Below are 22,133 nucleotides of genomic sequence, written 5' to 3'. Positions count from 1 at the left end.
TTAGTTGGAATGATGGTTAAGGGCTCATTTGGGTTAAGAACTCGTTTGGGTGGACCCTTTTATTTATTTTATTTTTTAAAATTATGAATATAAAAAAATTGAAATTATATATATATATTTTAGTTTTGGCAAAATAAGAGACTTGTTTTTCTTTTTCCTTCATATCATTTTATCATTCATTGAGTTTTTGCAATCAAAGAGTTTTCTTTAAGATTATTCTTTAAAACTTAAAAAATTATTTTTCTTTTTATTTAGTTTAATTAATCTAAGTTTAATTAAACCCAAAAGCTCAAATTAATCTAAATTAGGCGATGAATCCAAAATTCAATAGAGATGAATAAAAAATGCAATGGTAAAAACCAAGGCAAATATATCCCTCCATCCAATGGCGGGAAAACTCATCTGTGTCTCCATCTTCCTCCCTTTATGCTCTGCTTCACGGCCCGTAACCCTATCTTCCCCCACCCAATCGCCCTTTCCCAAGCTTCGAATTCTCCACAACTCTTTCTGAAACGTTTCTCCCTCTTTTGCATTCAAAACCCGAAACGTTTTTCTTTTTTCTGCTTCCAGAAGTCGCCAATGCCGCCGCCTCCTCCTAATTCTTCCCATGTAGTCGCTGAGTACGCGAAGTCGAACCGGTCCTCGTGCAAGGGATGCGCCAAAGCGATTGTCAAGGAGGCTCTGAGGGTGGGGATGGTGAGCCGAGACGCGCGAGGGTTCGACATGACCAAATGGCACCACTTGGAGTGCTTTCCGGTCGGCGCTGCCTCGGTTGACTCGGCCGAGAAGATTAAGGGGTTCGAGACCCTGCAGGTTTTGTTGTATTTTGTGAATTTGGCTTTAGGGTTTAGAGTTTGGGTTTTGCTTTGTTTGGTTGATGAGAAAGTGGAGGAAAAGAAATCGAAACACACTCCGGAAGTCTCTTCCGTGTTTTCCTGTCTACTTTGGGTTTTAAGACTAAATTGAATTTTAAATTTTTATTTGGCTAATAATGCTAAATGCTTGGGTAAAAGATAAATATAGAAATAAATAAAATATTACCAAGGGATGCACTGTTCTGAGTTTACGATTATTTTGCATTTTGCTAAAGAAATGTAATATCAGTGTATCGGGTATGATATCTTTTTAATTTTTTTTTTTTTAATTTTTAATTTTTGTTTTAAAGATCTTGGTGTATATGGTAACTCTTCAATTAATTTTTGCTTCTATGTTTGCGTTTACAGAGAAGTGACCAGGAAGCGCTGGAGACTTTGTTGGAAAGATTTGCGAAGTCTGTAACAGATGGAGAGGTATGAATTGATTTTTATGCTATGGTTTGTAAAATGTATAAGGGAAATAGATTATATGGAAGACGTGAAAATGTGCTTGATAGTCTGGCATGGTGCTCTGGTACAATGCAGACTTAGGTTCATGTCATAGATTATTGCATTGGCCCTGTTGTAAACAACATTTGTTCTCAATTAATACTTTGGACAGTGCAAGGAATATGGGCCTGATTGGATTTGTTATCAAAAAATGGTTTTTTTATTTTTAAGAACAAAAGAACTGAGATATGGACCAAACTTGTGATTGGGTTGGTGTTCTCTGTTTTTAGTTTTTTGAGAACTCTAACTCAAAATGCCTATGTTTTTTGAGAACAACATTTTGGTGTTTTCTGTATTTTCAGTTCATGTTCTTAGAAACTTTTGAAACCATGGAACATAATTTGGCTCATTAATGGCAGTTTTCTAGTTATAATTGTTGAACTCTCACTCATTCATATCACTACGAATCTTCCTCCTCTGTCCTCATCTTTTTCTTTACAAACTCATCCTTTGGGGCTGATCGGCCTTGCTTGTGGATGGGTTTGATGCTTGTTGCGTTTTGTGTACAATTTTGGGTGATTTGGGTCCTGAAGTGTTGTTGGCATAGGCTTGGTGTCTCGCCGTGTTCAGTAGTTCAGGGAGTCTTGGCCATGGGCTCAAAGATGGTGGGGTGCTTGGCTTTGAGACTAGGGGGCTCTAGTGGAGATGTGGTGGTTGATGTTAGTGATGGGATTGGGTCGTTGTGGTGTGAGGTGGTTGAGTTTTTCTCAGGTCATTAAGGGAGTTGCTGATGTCCTTTTTTCTCTCCTTCCTGCACCATATCTAACGCACTCCACTTTTTGCTTTCCTACATTGTCAACTTTATTTATTTTCTTCGTCAACATCATCCCCAAAGTTCAAAGTGAAATTAGAATTAAACTAAAGCATGGCTATCAGTCTGTCCCAATGATATCGAAGTGTCTTTTATACCTCGCTGTGAAATTAGACTCATTTTTGTATGATATGCTGTGTCATTGGTTGATTTGGAGTGTCCTCGTCTATTGGATAACATCTGCCATAGCTACGTGGCCTTTTTCCTTTTCGTTTTCTTCTTCTTCTTGTGAATTTCATAATTATGTTGTCATTTTTCCAGATGAAGGTAAATATGTAATTGATTTTAAGGAGTTAAAACTATAAATAATGAATACAAAGGGGGTCGTTACAGCGGTGGTATTAGAGGAAACTTGGTTTCCTGTCAACTTTGTATTTACTTAAGAATTATGTGCCTGTGATTTTATTTTTTATTTTTTGTCTTTCATAAACAGGTTCATAAAAGGGATGAAGGTGAAGAAAATGAACTAGAGGAAAGGGATGCAAAGAAAGCCAAGGTAGCCAAACACTCTTTTGGAGTGGGTTAAATTATTATGATAATTATTCAGTAATTTCATGCGTCACTTCCTTGGATAATTACAAGTATTTGGAGGTACCAGCTGTAATTAATAAGAATTTCATGTATCCCAAATGTTGTTCATGGACCCTAGCATCAGACAGTTGCAAATGCAGTTGCTAAATTCATTTCCAAGCTTAAGCGTGCCTCCCAAGAAGCCCTCTTTCAACACCTTAAGGGAATATCTTTGATGTGTAATTCCTAAAGAAAAGGTTTCTATCTTTTCGTATCATAGTTTACTTCCTATCATGAGCTTTTAGCCTCTGAGGATGTGATACTTGTGCCAAACCGACATCAATCTTCATTTAAGGCACGCAAGTTTCGAATTATAAAAGTTTTACTTATCTTTGTTTAGAAACTTGTTCTTATGCATGCAACTAGATAGTAAAAGACAGGCATATATGTTTAACACTAAATTTTCGAAGAGAAACATACGTAGCCATGCCCCCATTGAGAGTTGTCATGTCCAGAAATAAAGCTTTTGGCACACAGCACACTGTTAGAATTCTGGCTGGATATTTTGATCATGTTCAAAATCGTTGTCCAGCATTTTTTCTTTCCATTATCTCCATATTATATTGCCTTTTTCCACCTACTATTTGCCAGATCTTTCCTGTTCCTGTTTCCGTAGCAGGTGGCTGTGTTTGCAATTATCAAATATATGATGTTTCAAGTTTCAACCTTTTGGATCTTCCCTCATTCTTTCATGATTATGAGAACAAATTGTTATATGAATTGGTATATTTACTAGTTCTGGAATTTATGCTTGTTTTATGGTGACATGTATTTGACTGGACCTCAAATATTTGAGCCAAGGCACTTGAAAAATTGTCATGGTTGTCCAGTTTTGACAAATATTGAAGTGATTTAAGTTCTAGTTATCAGAATAGTGGTCTGAAATCAGTTTGATCTAGACATAGTTGGCTTAAAACTCAATTGGTTTTACTAGATTGTGCTTCCGCTGACTTTATACTTTATATCCTTGTTTTTTGAAACTTGCAAGTATTGTCACGGATGAATTCACCCCCCACCCAAAAAAAAAAAGAAAAAAGTACAACTACATTAGCTGCATACCATTTACTTTTCTACAACCATTCCATGTTTTCTTCTTGTGGGTGTGGGTGGGTGGGAGCATTCTAGACATAAACCCTGGACTTGCTTGGTCATACAAAGTGCACCAAATTCATGAAAATTGTGATTTCAACGTACCGCCACATGTAAAAAGCAGTTGATCATGTGGCCTGGTGCTGTAACCTTAGGTGGCCTATTTCTAATTTATTTTCTGATGAGTATTGCAGCCTTCTTATAATAAAGTTGATATTGTACATGTTTCTCAATGTTTTTTGATCACCTTTTATTATTAAATTGTTAATTTGTTCATTTATATAGTTACCCACAATTGCTTGCAGTTATCTACATCTGATGGGGAAACCAATTCAGATATAGCCTTCTCAGTTTCAGATGTCAAGAACAAGTACAAAGTATGATCCATTTGCACTGTTGCTTTTCTCTCTTTAACAATCCAATGGTTTGGCACAGCTTTAGTGGTCTTAGTAGGTTTTGGTTGTAGCTTGTAATCTTTGTAGCATCATACTTCTTTTTCTTGTATACTTTTAGCACCCTCTACTAAGTTTTACTATATTGTTTTTATTTTTTATTTTATTCTCTCATTCAGGATGCTACACTTCCACCAAAATGGAAGGCATTCAAGACAATCATATTTCTGGAACGGGTGAGATTATAATCTTATATATGATTTTTGTCTCTCTAGGTAGCTTGTTGGTCCTGGATAAAGAGTGTAGATTATAAAACATAATTGTTAATCTATGTATTAATGATCAAGAATCTGCATTAAATTACTTCAAAGTGCTGCTACTCGAATGAATAAATGCGATGCTGGAGTTATTATTATTTTTTTTTCAAGTTCCATGCATAGTCAAAGATTAGTCAACTGTGCTGGTTCCTGCACTTTTTACCCATTGACACACATTTATTTTACTGCTCTTAGTGGCAGTTTGATTGCTTATTATGTAGAATGCAAGTTCCAAATCTCACTTGCATTTGTAGGTTTTTGGTCTAAACCTCATCGATTATGAATGCTCAGCAGAAAAGCAGCAGTTTTATGTTCTTTGCATGGTCTTGATGTGTTTTTCCATTTTCTGCAGGACGATGGTCTTCAAGATTCAAATAAAATTGCAGCATTTGATTTTGATGGAACTCTTGGGAATACATCTGTGTATAAGTATGGCTGTATCTGTATATGCTTGAGGCGTTTATGTTGGAAAACATGTAGTCATTTTTCATAAGTTTATTCGTTGTATAGGTTATAAGAGCATTATAATCTAACAAGTATTGGTAATAGAAAATGGTGGAAAAGACATTTTTATAAACAAGTCATCTCAAGGATTGGAACTTAATCTATGGTGCTGACATGTATCTGTTGTCAAAAGAACACATTGTTGAAAATTATCCAATACATGGTATTGAATTACAGAATTTTATGATATCCTAAATTTTTCGTCACCATCAGCAGTGAATTTGTTGGATCTCAATTGATGCAATTTTCTTCATATGTAATCATCACCATCATATCATCTCTAACTTACTTTTGGATGGGTTGTCCTGCAAGCTTAAGGAAACTTTTTTATGTGCACAATTTATTTCACTTAAAGTCAAGTGTTATCTGAATTTCTTGATTGACGACCTAATATGCTGTTCTACTTTCAGAAGAGGTGCAGATGCTTGGTCCCTTATGTATCCTTCAGTTCCTGATAAGCTACAGAAATTGTACAATGATGGCTACAAACTGGTTTGTTTCCTTTCTTCATTAAAGCTAGCTGAAATTTTATTCAGGGTAAATTGCACTAACATGTCTTGAGGTTTGGGGAAATATCCTGAACTTAACTTCTATTTTCTAAAATAACACTCCCCACGGAGGTTCGTGATCCACATGACACCCTTACAACCAGCCATGTGCCATTACAAACTGTAATCAAGTATTCTTTTTTTGTTTTTTTCTTTTTCAAAATTATATTCTCATCTTAAAAAACCTCACATAATGGTTACTAAGTAGACTGGTTATATGACAAGGAAAATGAGGAAAAGAGAAAAATAGCAGCCTCAAGAGACAGATTCTCATTTTCCTTGTCATTTCTTTACTTGTATATAAAAAAAAAAGAGAGACAGATTGTCATTTCTGAAAACTTTCTCTTGTAATTATCATGTATATTACTATCAGGTAATCTTCACCAATGAGTCGAATATTGAGCGCCATAAGAAAAAAAGACAGGCAGCAGTGGACTCAAAAATTGGACGCCTAGACAATTTTATCAAGCAAGTGACTGTACCAATTCAGGTAGTTGAGATGACAGTTTTGTATTGGTATTTGTGATGATATCAATAATGCAAGCTCATTCGTGTAACAACTGTGAAATTATCTATATTTGGAACTCTGCTGTCATTCTTGGAGATGTCTGGGTCAAGTATGTCCTTATTTTGAAATCTTGGCATTTGGTGCATGAAGAAAAATAATAAAGTTGCTTTTCTCATTAGATGGTGAAGTGTTTTTTTTTAAGAGGTTGACAATCAAATCATCCCAGTTTCGCATTAAGTTTTAAATTATTCTAAGTTTTCTTTTTCTCCTGATTTGAATTTTGAATTTGTCACTAAGCTGGTGCATTATAAGTGGTAGGGTTTGTTTTTGTTTTTTTGTTTTTTGAAGTGAAGCTTTTATCATCACGCGAGACATACATATAGGCATGTTTTCAGTTCAAGCTTCTGACTTATTATTATTTTCCTGGACAATTGTTAAGAACTTGATCAAGCCTTGGAACATTATTTTGGGAACTAGTAAGCTATAAATTCAAAATTGAATAAGGACTTAATTGTTGCCACTCTACTATGCATAGCTGTTTATGTGGTTGTTCATTCAAAGGGATCAAGTTTCTGGATCATTTTGTTAATTGGTGTATCCATTAAATTCAAACTATCTGAGAGTAGTTGTCTGTTAATGTTTGGCTTTGTTTATGCCTTGCTATGATAATTTTTTTTCAATGAATAAATGCCTTGCTATGATAAATGCAGCATTTCAAAAGAAAATAACATTTCAGTGTGGTGACTCTATCTTATTCCTTGTCTTGTCAAGTTAATCAATGAGATAATGGTAGATCGTAGTGATATGGAAAGTATCCAGTCAAATGTACAAGTTGACTTGCTATTATGTTTTTGTGCAGGTCTTCATAGCTTGTGGGTTAGGCGAATCTTCTCGTCAAGCAGCTGATGCCTTTCGTAAACCCAAACCGGGAATGTGGCATATTATGGAGAAGCACTTCAACTCTGGCATTTCCATTGATATGGATCAGTTAATTATCCTTCTATTTAAATTAATTTGGATACTTGTTTGATAACATTTAAAAAGAATCTCTGCATTGTAGATCCTTCTACGTTGGTGATGCAGCTGGGAGACAGGGTGATCACAGTGATGCTGACATTAAATTTGCACAGGTGAAAAATAGTTTTATTTTTTTATTTTTTTATTTTTTATTTTTATTTTTTATAATGCACTGAATTACTAATCCTGATTTACCATTCCATGTTGTGTTTTAAGTGTTCTCTGAACCAATTATTTTATTTCGTCTGCAACTTGCATAATTTTTATTTGCCTTTCTCCTGTTCATGCTAGTCCTCAATTTATTTATGCTTGATGCAGACAAGTTAAACTTTTTCATTACCCTTCTCAACCATGTTTTTAATATAGATTTCATAATGGAAATTTGCTGAAGTTGCACGATAGTTTCCCTAATTTCATAACAGATAACTTCTCTTCTCTATAAATAACTTAAATTAGGGAATTAGATATTTAGTATTTTATGGAAACTTTACATTATGAAATTAGGACTTTCATGGTGCATCAGCAAGGCTGGTAAACTATCTCTTTCCTAGTATGCAGTGGCCTGGATCTTCAGTTAGCATTAGATAAGAGGTGGTCTGATGCACATAAATATTCTAGGTTAAAGAAGGTTTATTTTGTCTCTGCAATTTTTTCTGTTGTTGCAGGCCATTGGTTTGAAGTTTTATGTCCCAGAGGAATACTTTGGTGCCTGAGGAATTTAGTGGTCATCCGCTTCTGAAGGCTTAAAGTCTCGCAATGACTAGTGATGATCTTGACTTTTAATTTAGGGAAATGCTTTTAACATTTTCTCAACATTCTCTGCTGAATTGACATGCCACATCAGCTGAAAATGCTGAGAGAATTCTAAATAGCACACCTCTATAATTTTTGTTGTTTTCCTATCATATCATGGTGTATTGCTATCTTACTGTAAACTTTTGAGATAAGATGAAGTAGAATAGCATTTTCCCTTGATTAATTCCTCTCTTGTTAGCAGTAAGTTCTCTCTTTCTCTTTTGATTTGAAAATTAGAGACTTCTTTTTAAAAAAAACACATAATTATTGATCCGTTAACGAATTGTCCAGGTGAATAACCCCAAGGAGTTGGCTCAAGTGGTAAGAGTCTCAGTCTTTTTGGTAGTTCATGAGGTCTAAGGTTTAAATCTCCTTGAGTGTTTCATCAGAGTATTACCCGATCTGTGTGAAAGGGGTGCTTTACACGGGTTCAAAGTTTACCTAATATGGATATATGAGATAATTCTACCTTAGAGAGGTACCTCGTTATAAAAAAATAAAATAAAAATGTTCGGAAGAATAATTACCCAATCAATTTTGTTGCTAAAGAAAAATAACATCCCAAAAAATGAAAATATATTATCATTAGGATTCGTAAAATATGATCATCCTAGAAATGAAATCCCACAAAACAGGATTCAAATAATCTAATACTTCAAGCCTTCTTCCTGACAAAATCACCATCCACAATTCCATGCCTCACCAAAACAATCTCCTTCACAAGATTTCTATATGTGAAGGGTCGCACTGCCGCTCGCAAAAACAGCTCCGGAGGAATCCTACTCTTCTTAATCCTTTTCCTCCATCGACCAATACCCGCATACTTCCATTCCTCTGGGCTCACTTTCGGCCGTTTCCCCCTCATAGCGGTTTCATCTCCATCATCCTCCTCTCTAACTTTCTCTTCTTTCCCCTTTTGCCCTGCTTCTCCCATTTCCCCCAACTGCTGCTCATAGTGTTTAGTAGTCATTTCCACACTCCGTTTCGCTAGCTTCTCCATTGCATCGGCGCTGCTCACTGCCTTTTTGAACTCCTCCTCCCAACGCTTACTATCATCTTCCACGCTCGAATCCTCTTTTTCAGTAACCAATTCGTCATCTCCATCTTCTTCTTCCTCCATGTCCATAACTATATCCTCTTGCTCCTCCTCCTCCTCATCATCATCATCATCACCATCATCCTCAATCCAATCTACAATCTCGGTCTCACCGGCACTACCACGACGGTCCTCCTCGTCGTCGTCTTCCGGTGCATCGCACCCCAACTCCATCTCCTCCAACTTCGCCTTCCACTCTTTTGTATAGGGATGCAGCAACAGCACCGGATGATTGCTCAACAGGAACTCCAAGCACTCAGACTTTCTCTCGTCGCTCAGCCTCTCGTACGCCTTCACCACATCGTCGACAAATGCCTTGGGACTCGCCCTCACAATCTTGCACAAGCCGCCGAAATAAGTGCACATCTCCACGCTCCCATCCTCGCTCTTCAACTCGAACAAGAACTCCTTCTCCGTGGTCGGATCCAACAGCGGCATCAACCCCGTCAAGAAATCCTCCTGCGGCTCGAATCTGCACTGATACACCGGCTTCTTCACGTAGATGATGTCCGGCCTCATCCACGCCGCGCATTGGGTAATCTGCGCCCTGGCCTTGTTCCCAAACCTACCCATGAGATTCCACTTGTCCAACCTGCCTTTACCGCCTTCCACGACGACCTCACAGACCAACGTCCACTGCTGCCACGGCAGCTCGTGGATCCTCCACCTGGGGTGCCTCACAAACACCCAGAAGTGCTTAAATCCATTGGTCCCATCCATTTCGTTCAATTTTTTCCCGTAATCTGAAGCCATTTCGAACTGCTCAATCTTCTCCCATTCTTCCTGGTCCCTCACCTCGCTAATCAGGGTCACCCGTTCGTCGGAGAAGCGGCCGCGAATGGGGTCGCCGACGACGACGCCGCGCCAGGAGTAGGGCCCGAACTCGCCGTACTTGTACCAGTCGAAGGGGTGGCGCAGATTGGGGTCGTCTTTTTCCATGAAGCGGACCATCCGGTCGTAGCCGAGGCCGATCTGCTGGAGCTCGTCCTCAGTGAAGTTATCCGCCTGGTTCTGGCTCTTGCGGTTCTTGTGGAGGCGGTAGAAGCGGGACTCGGCCAGCTTCTTGCTCTTCCGCCGCGCCCCCTCCTTCACGGCACGGCGGAAATCCGCGTCACCCTCGATGCGGCCCGGCGGCGCTCCTCCGCCCTTCTTCTTCTTCTTGTCGCTGCGCCCCGCCATGCACCGGACACCATTTTGGCCGTAGAATCGGGGGTTTCGTGGGTTTGGGAAGGTGAGTTTGGGGAGGACGAGAGGATAAGAGGGGTTTAGGTTTGGGGTTTTAGGGAGGAAGAGGTTCTGGTGACTCAGCATCTTCCCTCTTTCTTTTTGCAAGACGAAGATTGGAGTCTCCGACTTGGATTATTAGTTAGAAAGAGAGGTAATACGAAAACGGCGCCGTTTAACTCGATTGTGGCAATTACTAACTCAAACGGTGTCGCTTGCGCTAGCAAAGTTTTTTTTTTTTGTCTTTTTTATTATTATTATTTTTTTTTAGCAAAAAGGACAGTGCAACCTTAATGTTGAGATATGTAGGAATTGGTCAGTATTACTACCTTCAAACTAGCAAGTTCTGGTTTGCTTGATGAGTAGTTAGACCATTAAAATTTAATTAGCACAAGTTCGTCACCTTAACAAAGAAAATAGCTTAAGTGATTTAAAAAAAAAAAAAAAAAAAATTGATCCTATAAAGATACTGTTGTAGTGAATAAAATAGTCCATATTACGTTTGTTTTCACCTAGAATATTTTTTTGAAGAATAAGTATGCGCCAATTCAACAGGCACTTTTGGTATTTAAAAAAAAAAAAGACCATTGAAGTACAAGTGTACAACAAATTTTTTTTTTTTTAAATAATAATAAAAAAAGCTGGTGCATAAAAAATAAATGATATTTTCCATCAAAACAAACAGCTTAGTTTTCAACCGGTACTAGGAAACTTTCAAGTAGTTGGATACTTCCTAAGAGCATTGTGTTTAAGAAATTGAGTTTTTAAGTTCATTGCCATTTTTTGGCTTTTTGTACCCTTAAAAGTTAAAAGTGATTTCAATTTTCTTTACCAAACAGGTTATTTTTTTTTTCAAACATACTTTTTGAGTATTAAAAACACTTTTAGGCTTCTTAAATATACTTTGCAATGAAAATTTTCACACTAGTATGATTTGAGTTACTCGTATTAAGGGTCCGTTTAGGATTATGATTTCAATAAGTAGGATTTAAAAAAATGCATTTTTGAAATCGCTGCTTTTTAAAATCGTAAAAGTATTTGATAAAAACATGTTAAAAAGTATTTTTTATCAAATATTTATTATGCAAAATCGTGATTTTGATTTAAATTCGCGTCTTTACATATAAGCACCCTTAGACTGCTTATAGAAATCGTATTTTTTTTCTTCTTATTTTAAATTAAGTGTTTTTTAAATTACAATGTTAAATGTCTTATGTTTTACAATATCTTTTAAAAATAATATTGTTTTTACAAAATTGTAATTTTAAACACACCCCAAGTAGTTATAGTTGATCTGCTCCGTCCCTTTTTATTTATTTATTATTTTAATAATAATAATAATAATAATACTTTTTAAAAAACAAACGCAGCTGTTAATCCCTTTCTTCCTTGTGGCGCGGAGAGTATTTTCTTCTTCTTTTGCTTGTGGGACAAGCCCGATACAAAAGATCATAGATGTCGGGGAATTTGGAGAAGGTTCGGTGTCGTTTGATTTGAAGTAGAAAAAAAGAGAAAAAAGAAAGAAGGAAAAGAAGATAATGTGGAGGCGGAGCCATGCGACGGAGCTGGGGTGCATTGCGTGCGAGGAGCTGAGCCAGGTGGGCGCGGGGAAGGAGGGATGGCTGGTGGACGACCCCAACCTTCTCTGCGCGCTCGACACCCACGCCCTCGCCCTCGCCAACAGGTCCCTTATCCTCGTCCTCGGTTGGTCCGATCCCGACGCTCCCCGCCTCAAGATCCGACCCGATCTCTCTCCGATCGCCTCCGAGCACATCACCGCCGTCGAGTGGTTGGTGTTCGACGAGATTCGGGTGGTTGTGGCCGGGACCTCTTCTGGGTATTTCCTCATTTACTCTCTAGGCGGTGATTTGATTCACAAACAGGTGAGGGGAATGAATTAGCGGACCTTTGGGTTTGGATGTTGTTTGGTTGGTGAGAAAGATCTGGGAAATTAAGGAAATTGGAATACCCCTAATGGGGGATAATTTATGAGTTTATTAAGTTCTTTCTGATGTTTTGACAATTCAGCTTTTGGTTCTCTGATCCGTTTTCTAGCATTTTCCCACTAACCCAAAAATGTCTTATCTGTATCTTCGTCGTCTATTTGCTTGTGGAGAGTATGGGGTAAACAATTTGTACTAAAACCAAATCCTGGACTCAACTGAGCATTAATACTTCTACAAGTATACAACCTTTTTAACTTTTAAGGTAATTGTTTTAATTGTACTTAGTGCAGGAGTTGCCTTTAAATTCTTTAAACTAAATAATGCATAGAATACAGTACATCGATTCCTGGTCTAGTTTGATCTATAAGGCTGCAACGTTTAAATCTTATATTTATGTATGTCATTTGATCATCAGTGTTAGTACAGATTTGCTAAGTTTGATGCAGCTGAGCTTAGATTGTTATATTTATTGTGAAACTCATAATTTATTTGTCTACTTACAGATGATATATCCGGGACGAATTCTGAAGTTAAGAGTTCGTGGAACAAAGAGAGATTTGATCCAGGACACATCCTCAGAGGAGGTTTGTGTTGTCATGCCTGGTGTAGTTGCTCGCTGTGATGGTTCTGATATTCAGGTAGATGATATTATTTTTCGCCAAGCTATAAAGATTTTGGAAGCAATTTCATCTTTGGACAGAAACTAAGTGTGCTTTATCATTAATCATGCAATCCTTATAGTAAATAGTATGATGCAAATGAGCAAGTTCTTGTCTTTGATGGATTTCTAAAAGAAAATAATTAGGTCATATTTAATGATTACGTTGAGAGTAATTCTTCAGTTGTGCCACATAATATTTCTAGCCACCAGGGATCTTAACTAATTATGACTTTAATAACATGCTTTTCATGCTTGATATTTAGAGTATGCTGCAACAATGGTTTCAAGAAACACATACTCAGTTTTGGGACCAGAAACCCAAAAGGCGAGATTTTGAGGGCTCAGAAACACCTTATGGAAAATTACCTTTTCAGTTATGGAATGTTAGCAAGTATGGGTCTTGTGCTGATGCTGCAATCACTGGCATAATGCCTCCACCGCTGATGGAACACCAGGTACAAACTATGCCCTTTATTTTATTAATGTCTAGTTGGTTTCTTTAGAAGCCGTGTTGATAGGTTAAGGTTCTGTTTAGTTGACCAGTGGTAATTTTCTGATGTATGTTGGTTTTTGAAACATATTATAGTATTGTAAGTATCTGTCATGTTGTCTTGCTAACTTTGGTAATTTGTCTCATAAAATAATGGAAAATTTCTGAAGTTATTCTGGTATTTGAATTCAGCTGCTTTTATTGTTGGGCAGTCAAGTCATCGTTATTTCTGTGCTGTCGCCATAGGAGAGGATGCTGTGATTTCAGCATTCAGGTAGCGATGGGATTTCTTGCTATACAATGTTTGCTGATTTATTTTCATGATGAAGTGATTTTTATCTCCTGCAGCCAAAGTAATATCTTTGTTATTTGTCCTTTCTATTGGTATTTTGTTGAAAGGCTTTCAGAAGACAAAAGCAGGTCTTTAGTGGGAGCTATTTTGTCAAAAGTCGTGCCTGCAACATTTTCAACGATAGCTTCTTTCTCAAGAATGATTTGGCGGAGTGAACAAACGTCACCTGGAAAATCAGATGTGAAGCCTCAATCATTTGCTCGAGGTAAATAATTGATTTTGTTTATAATTTGGTTATTGTTATGATGGTTGCTTTTGGCTAGAGTAAAGAATTAAAGAAGGATGGTGTAATGCCCCTGGGCCATTAGGGCTAGGTATGTTAACTAAGGCCTCAGAGGTGCAAAGGAATTACAAGGAAGCCCAGAGCTATTAAATAATGCTAAATGAAATTTTATTTCATAAATACAGAAAGCGTCTAGGTCAAACATGAAACTTTAAATGTCAAGATAAAGCAACCTAAGTGTCATAAATTTTTTCATGGTGCCCTAAGGCATTTATTAAAATCTCAACATAAATTTAAGAAGCAATGCATATGTGACCCCCTCCTAAGTCTATCCATTCGAGCCTCCTAGATTGTTTGCTCCATAACCTCAGAGGGGAAAAACAAAAGATGAGCGAAAGCTCAACATGTAATACTCCCAACCAAATTAAAATGGTTGGGCTAAAACTTTTGATTAAAACAATAGAAACAACATTGCTTGATTCCCTTTCTTCTCTTTCCGCTTAGAACATAAAATACTTTTCTTTGAAATAAGCTTTTAATCTGAACTCATAAGTCTTTTTTTTGTACCTCTTTTTAGTATGGCATTGCATATTATTACGCCCTGTATGCCTGGTGTTGTGCACAATCCTGATAGACTTGTTCTCAATCCGTGGCTGCGGGAAGAGTCATAATGGGCCTCCTGATTAACCTTGGTGTACTCAACGTGGCAAAACATGTTAATGGGCTGCCATACCTTCACGTAAATGACCTATAATGTGATGCATTCTATCCCAGTACTGTGTAGTGCCTTCTCTCTTTCTTAGGCCAATTAATATCTTAAAATATTATTCCACCTCAGCACATGCTCATTCTTTACTTTTACACGTTTTAACCTTCATTTATAGCATGAAGCATGTGTAAAGGGGACTCCTTTCTCTTCCAAAAACTTTCTTTATTTGGAAAGTTTTCTTAAATAGAAACTTTCCTAATTTATAACATGAAGCATGTGTCAGTCTCTTTTAAAAGTTTTTTCAATTTTCCACAACATTTAAGGTAAATCATGAAATTTAAAGAAAAAGAAAATTATGCAATGCTTTAAAGGAATATTGTAAGTAATGACATAAAACATATGAGGCATTTAAAAAGACTGAAAATAAAGCATTTAAGTAAATGGTAAGGAATACTATTTACCTCGATGCTGGTACTAGGTTGACCGAACTACTAGACACCTGAACCAATAAAGTTCTGTTACGTCAGCCTTAAGCTAAACATACTAACCCTAGTTAGAAGTCAGACCTAAATTAGCTCAACCTTTCCTGACTTTTCCCCATTTTCTAAAACATTACTTTTATTTTAAAACAGGCTAGGGTTCAATCCTAAGGTTCTCTAACTCCTTTTTTTTTTTGTGTGTGGATTTGACCTGATTTAAAAAAATATATATATTTTATTTCCTTTTATCTCAATATTTTATTGTGAAATTTCATTATTTGGAAAAGCGATCTATCAAACTTCGATCGAAGAGCAATTGACTTTGTATTTTGCTTAAAAAATACTTCAAATAAATTTTCTAATTTTAACTTAAGCTTTATTCTTATTGGGGAAAAGACCAAGAAGGGTCCAGTTGGACCTTATGCTAACTAGTTTCCTTAAATAAGGCCCATGACACCCTTATTAGGGCCTAAAACATGATTACTACAATTTAACTCTCTTGGGCCTAATTAACCTTAAAATGCATTCTAAGGCCCATCACTTAGTTAAAATGCAACAACCTTTTTAAAGAACTTTTTGAAAAAAAATTTTAGAAAACAAATTGATTTTCCGTTTTTACTAAAATTTGCAAGAAATCGATTTGTTTAAAAGATTTCCTTAGCAACCGGTTTTGGGTTTTTGATTAATGCTATTTTTCTAATCAAATAGGATCACTGGCACAAAGTTTTTGGCCATGGAAGTTTCTACCTTGGCCGATTCTCCATGCTCCTAATCCAATTTTTGATGAGTTTTTACATAAATCAATAGTTATATCTTTTAGGTTAAAATCAATTAACCATATTCATGTAAAAATTTATTACCAAAGAACCATCATGGTTCGGTCTAAAAGAATCAAACCAAAAATCATTATCATATGCAATGCATGGTGTTTCCTTCACGGTTTCCCATATCCTACTCACCACCTGTTTTCAACTCTCTACAAATTCCTCTTGGCTCACTGACTGGCAACTTGGTTTGTGGCAGCTTCTCCTTTGACATGTTTGAAGGATCATCCAAGGAAGGGCGAGAAGCTGACGCTATCACCTAGTGGTACATTGGCTGCTATAACAGATTCGCTTGGTCGTATATTGCTCTTAGACACTCAGGCACTTGTGGTGGTGCGGTTATGGAAGGTTTTCCCTTGACATCCATAAATTGTAATTTTATTTATGATGTAAAAAGTTTCTCCCTAACTGTGGATTTAAATTAATTTGCAGGGATATCGCGATGCTAGCTGTCTATTCATGGAGATGCTAGTTAATAGAGATACTGCAGCACCAAGTTCCAGTTCTTATGAACCAGTGAAGAGCGATTACTGTCTGTGTCTGGCTATTCACGCACCTCGAAAAGGAATTGTTGAGGTACATTCTTTTTTTTCTTTTCCCTTTCATGGAAGTTATATTTGAGCTATTCATTGATGCCTATCCATGGTAGTGGATATTGTATTTGGCAATTAGAATATTTCTCATAAGCGAAAGCGTAGCAGGGTATACATACATACACACATACAGAAACACGTGTGCAAGCGCACGCGCACACATATATATGTATATATAGTAATGACCATATGTACTTGATGGAAGAATTTTGATCATAAAATTTTGTAAAATCAAGCATATTTATAAAGTTGCTGGAAGACAGGTCTTTCATTTGCTAATTGCTATTGTTAAACCATGGATGTGGTTCTTAATAGTATCCAGGGTGTATAATCACCTTAGAAAATCTTGTCTTGGAGATTAGAAGTCCATGATGATTGGAAAATTTGCAACATTCAAATCTGTTAGGTGATGGTCTATCAATGTCGTCGATAATTTGTTGGCTTAAGGGCATTCCCGATTGTATTCTTCAGATAAGTCCTGTGTGCACTTCCTGTTTCGTAAGGTTCCATCTTTGTAATATGATTTTTTGTTACTAACAGAGAAAAAAAAAAAAAAAAAAATTGTTCAACTTCATAGATTTTTCTGATCTTACTAATTTGCTTTTGCATCCATTTGTTTTCTGCTTTAAAATTTAGTTTTGAGAACATACCATGACATTTGCAGTGAGTTATCTTTTGGAAATGATTTTTATTGAACATACTTGGTCAATCTCATCTTCCACATTCTGTTTTCTGGGTCACGCAATTACTTCATCTTTCACAAAGTTAGCAGTCTGATAATAATGTATTTCGTCTCTCTAAGCCATTTCAAACCTGTACAATCTCAATTTATAAAATCTTGAGTTTTGTAAACATTTCTGAGACTCATTTCTTATCATTTATCTCACTCCCGGATGTTGATGACTTCAAATTTTCTTTACGCCCTTAATTAGTTTATTACGCTTATCTATGGGTTCTTATTAGTAAATTCGACTGATGTGTCGTGTTTTAAGTAACTTATGTTAACCACTAAAAAAAAAAAAAAAAAAAAAAAATCACTTAAAACATACCATGTCATGATAAACTGAGTGTAAAAAATAACATTACTACTCTTTTCCAAATTATTGAGGTTCTGAGTATATTATTTCTTTTGTGAACTTCCTGCAGATCTGGCAGATGAGAACTGGACCGCGTCTTCGAATTATTCAGTGTGTGAAAGGTGCCAAAATACTGCAACCCACCTATAGATTTGGATCATCTACCTCTCCTTATGTCCCTTTGGAGGTTTTCTTGTTGAATGGAGATTCTGGACAAATTTCAGTCCTTAATCGAACCCTTAACTGAGTTGTAAATAGTAAAAAATTATTTATTCCTGATATTTACTGTACAAAAAAAAAATTATATTAATTTCTCTAGCTGCTATTTGATTTTGTCGATGTGTCTTTCTTTTTAATAAAAAAAAATTATTTGTTGTAAATTTAAGAATGTCATAGGCATAAGACGCAAACTACCCAACCGTCTGGTCTCTTTTTCGAGTAATGCTACAAGTTTTTTTTTTTGTGTTTTTTAAAAGATGATGTGACTTTTAAATTATCATTAAGCTTTGTGATTGATTATTATTATATTTTGATCAAATAATAATTTTAAAATTTACCTCATTTTTTAAGAGACTAAAAAAAGACTTCTATAATTACTTTTCTTTCTCTATCGTTATAAACTATACTACAAGGCAGGCGACGCTTTGGCAGGATTTAGAATAGATTTCGGGATCCCGGCCCACCTAGAAAAAGAAAAAAAAAAAAAAAAAAAAGGAGAAAGTCCACATAACCCTCTCAAACTACTATTCAATTGACAATATCCTCCCCAAACTTTCAATTGTGACAATGTCCCCTCCAAACTACCAAAAATTGTCAATGTTCCCCCCAATGACGAAATTACCCTTAGTAAAAAAAATTTTAAAAAAAAACTAAAACTTCTAGAAAAAACCTAAAACTAACCAAAAAAAAAAAATCCAATCGTTGGATTTTTTTTTTTTTTTCTTAGATCAATTTTATAAGAAATTTTTTTAAAAAAATTTCGATTCTTTTTTTTATAAAAATTGAATTTTTTTTTGTTTTATAATTTTATTTAAATAAAAATTTACGTTTCAAAAAAAAATTTCGTTTAATAAAATTAAAATTTTTGTTTTTTAAAACAAAATAAAAAAAAATAGTTTTTTTTTTAAAAAATAAAAATAAAAATTTCCGTTTTTTAAAAAATAAAATAAAAATTTTTGTAAAAAAAAATGTTTTTTTTTTTAAATATTATTTTTAAATTAAAATTTTTCGTTTTTTTTTTTTTTTTTTGAATTTATATGGATATTTTTGTTTTAATGAGAAATCTACAGGGACATTTTTGTCTTATTGCTACTCTTAGGGGGGGCATTGACAATGTTTTGGTAGTTTGGAGGGGTCATTGTCACAATTGAAAGTTTGGGGGGACACTGTCAATTGATTGGTAGTTTGAGGGGGTATGTGGACTTTACCCAAAAAAAGAAAAAAAGAAAAAAAGGGGGTAATCTTTCCATAATTCCATTTGTTTATCTTTCCAGCTAGCCTAAAGTGTCTTTTCCACTGGTCAGAGACAATCCCAATGTTCTTTAAACCACATTTGAAAGATTTTTATATGGATAAACAAAAAAAAGAAAGATTAAAAAAAAAAAACAAAAAACAAAAAAAAAGTATAGAATTATGATAAGAATAAACCTTTGTCCAACTGTTTTGCAGCATCCAATATAAGGTGTACACATCATCTAGTTACACCTGATAGGATAGGAACAAAAACATTGAATTTTTTCTTTCTCTCCCACTTTCTCTTCTTCTTTGGTTCATCTTCACCGAAAATTTTACTTCCTCTTCTCTTTCTCTCCCACTTTCTCTTCTTCTTTGGTTCATCTTCACCGAAAATTTTAATTCCTCTTCTCTTTCTCTCCCACTTTCTCTTCCACCATTCACCTACCACATCCACGGCTGGGTCACGGCAGGCGGCAGCCCTCTCCGGTAGATCCCTTTAGAGTAATAGAATCTCTAAAGGATTAACCTTCTCTCTTTATGTTTTAGTTTTGAATCAAAAAACGAGTTTTGAAGCATTAGAAACGGATTTTGAGGTTGAGTTTGGCAGAAAAGTGGCCGGAAAGGGTGACCCACAGCTGGGTCGTGGGTGTCGCCAAACCCACAGTGTGGGTCTGGCATAGGTCTCGCCGACTAGCTTTTTTTTTTTTTTTTTTTTTGATTTGGTATGGTTGTTCTCACTTTTATTTTTTGCATTTTTCTTAAATTAATGATGTATCACATGATAATTGGATGTTGTAAAAATGCTAATTTACACCAATACATGATAGTAGGGGCTCTCCTGTAATAATACTGTGAAGCTTTTTATTGCATTTATTGCTTACCATGCTTTAAATTTGACTATTACATATTTTAAAAAATTATCATTTGAATATAATATAATTTCTCCTTTTGTGTTTTTTGAGTGTGCACCTTTTATGGTGCGTTTGAGATTACGATTTCGTAAGAATAATCAACGTTTTTAAAAGATATTGTAAAACGTAAAGCGTTTAACATTATGATTTAAAGAACACTTAATTTAAAATAGGAAAAAAATTTGAGATTTTAATAAGCAATGTAACACCCCGGTCCCATATTGGGAAGATGAGAAGAAGCCCACATTGAGTGGGTAGTTTATAGAGATAGTCATGGGTGCTAAGTCCCACATTGCCTAGTTACTAGGTGAAACTGGGCTTTATAATGAATTCTAGGGAAGCTCCAAATTGACTAGTCCTTTTGGGGTAATAGCGCAGATGTGGCTAGCGCTTTTCCCTGGGATGTTACAAATGGTATCAAAGCATTACTGTAACATCCCCAGCCCGTTAAGGCTGAGTTTGCCACTTTTCTTCTTTTACAACAAAAGTTTTTGCAAAGATCTATAAGGTCTATCAGAGTACTTGATTTTAAAGGATACGAAAAATGTATAAAACATTATTCAAGAGATTTTATTACAAGCGAAATTAGAAAACATTAAACTTTAGTTGCGGAATATCATATCATTACAATAACTTATATGAAAAGACTTTGAAAATTAATAATTATTCCCACCCCATTCCGGCCTCCTATTCCAGCATCCTTTCTACCTGAAAACAAGAAATAAAACTGAATGAGCCCAAAGGGGGCCCAGCAAGTAAAATCCACAACCATAAATAGTTTTACTCCTTGTTCTCAGTTTTGAAAATCATTTTCGCAAATAAATATAATTCTAGCCATAATAATATCTGTATGTACGGTTGCATCTCCCGTAACATATACATACTATTACATCTAGTAATAGATCATCGTTGTAAATCATCTTTATAAATCATCATCATAATGCATCATTATAAATAATCTCTGTAAATCATCATAGCATATCATCGTTGAAAATATAGTATCATTTTCTCATAATAAGGCCCATGTACACTATTACCCCTGTGCACGAGGGTTGCGGGTCCTGTGACCATGGCACTGAACTGAGGCCTCAGCCATGCCCGACCGTCAATTAACTCTTTCTTGGTGCACTCAACGGTCTAGTTGATGGAATACCACCTTCTGGCATAGCCTCCTTCAGTGGTTTCGCCTCCATCCGAGTATCGGTACCGAACTCTCATCTTATCTTATCTTGGGGCCAAAAATACTCTCCTCCATACATGTGCCCTCATTTCATAAACATTTATCTCATCTCTTGTACTTTTCTTTGTACTTCTTTTGATGCATCTTAGGGCAACATGTATGAGGGTTTATCATCTTTTTTCTTTCTTATAATCATCATCATTTCTCAACTTTCTTTTCTTAAAATGGAAACTTTTCCAAATATAAACTTGTTGTGCTTAAAAAGCATTTAAAGAAATATAAACTTTCTAAATAATTCTTTTAGAAATCCTTCATGCATGCAACATATCTCCATGACAGGTAAATAAAATAATCATTTACAGTTTGATACAAGAATATATAAATAGCATGACAAGAATATATAAATAGCATGACATGAAGTAATTTTAGAAGGGGTAGTGAATTTACTTACCTCTAGACTGAAGCTAAAAGTGGTATGAAGGAATCTAGTTGCTCCAATATGACTAACACCACTAGTATATCTTTTGAAACTAATTTCTAAAGTCCGCTATCTCTTGTGTTCTTTCTTTCTTGTAGCGCTTGGTCTCGCCCTTTCTCTCTCTGTTCTGAGTAAACACTCTTAGAAAGAAGAAAGACCGAGTAAAAAGCGGAAGAAGGAAGAATATATGCAAGAGATGGGAGAGGAGATGAGTGGTGAAAATTCTGAAGGAGAAGAGCTCTATTTATAGGAGAAAATCAAATACTATTCCACCAACCCTACACTATTCCACCAACCCTACACTATTCCACCAACCCTATACTATTCCACCAACCCTACACTATTCCACCAACCCTTTACTATTTCACCAACCCTATACTATTCCACCAACCCTACACTATTCCACCAACCCTATACTATTCTACCTTCAATTTACAATTATACCCTCATTCTATCTTCAATTTACAATTATACCCTCATTTTACTATTTCACCAACCCTATACTATTTCAACAATTACCA

The 22,133-nt window shown here is 35.7% G+C and overlaps 3 protein-coding genes across 3 annotated transcripts; 2 read left to right on the top strand and 1 right to left on the bottom strand.

Moving 5' to 3' along the window:
• Positions 1-359: 359 nt before the first annotated feature.
• On the top strand, positions 360-8,099 carry LOC132174699 (phosphoesterase). Its single transcript, XM_059586342.2, has 11 exons — positions 360-813; positions 1,224-1,289; positions 2,609-2,671; positions 4,140-4,211; positions 4,406-4,462; positions 4,896-4,972; positions 5,458-5,539; positions 5,969-6,085; positions 6,963-7,090; positions 7,164-7,233; positions 7,786-8,099. The coding sequence occupies exons 1-11, from the start codon at positions 427-429 to the stop codon at positions 7,831-7,833; spliced, it is 1,167 nt and encodes a 388-aa protein (XP_059442325.2). The 5' UTR covers positions 360-426; the 3' UTR covers positions 7,834-8,099.
• A 370-nt stretch (positions 8,100-8,469) lies between these two features.
• Positions 8,470-10,465, bottom strand: LOC132174698 (uncharacterized). The gene has a single exon (XM_059586341.2). It carries the CDS (start codon positions 10,320-10,322, stop codon positions 8,571-8,573), a length of 1,752 nt encoding a protein of 583 aa, XP_059442324.2. The 5' UTR covers positions 10,323-10,465; the 3' UTR covers positions 8,470-8,570.
• A 1,156-nt stretch (positions 10,466-11,621) lies between these two features.
• Positions 11,622-17,925, top strand: LOC132174975 (Rab3 GTPase-activating protein non-catalytic subunit). Its single transcript, XM_059586756.2, has 8 exons — positions 11,622-12,118; positions 12,685-12,819; positions 13,106-13,297; positions 13,545-13,606; positions 13,732-13,889; positions 16,119-16,267; positions 16,352-16,495; positions 17,659-17,925. Exons 1-8 carry the CDS (start codon positions 11,774-11,776, stop codon positions 17,833-17,835), a joined length of 1,362 nt encoding a protein of 453 aa, XP_059442739.1. The 5' UTR covers positions 11,622-11,773; the 3' UTR covers positions 17,836-17,925.
• Positions 17,926-22,133: the final 4,208 nt, after the last annotated feature.

The sequence above is a fragment of the Corylus avellana genome, chromosome 3 (genome assembly GCF_965113065.1).
Source record: "Corylus avellana chromosome 3, dhCorAvel1.hap1.2, whole genome shotgun sequence".
Classification (NCBI taxonomy): Eukaryota; Viridiplantae; Streptophyta; class Magnoliopsida; order Fagales; family Betulaceae; genus Corylus; species Corylus avellana.
This window is presented reverse-complemented; position numbering and strand designations above follow the sequence as displayed.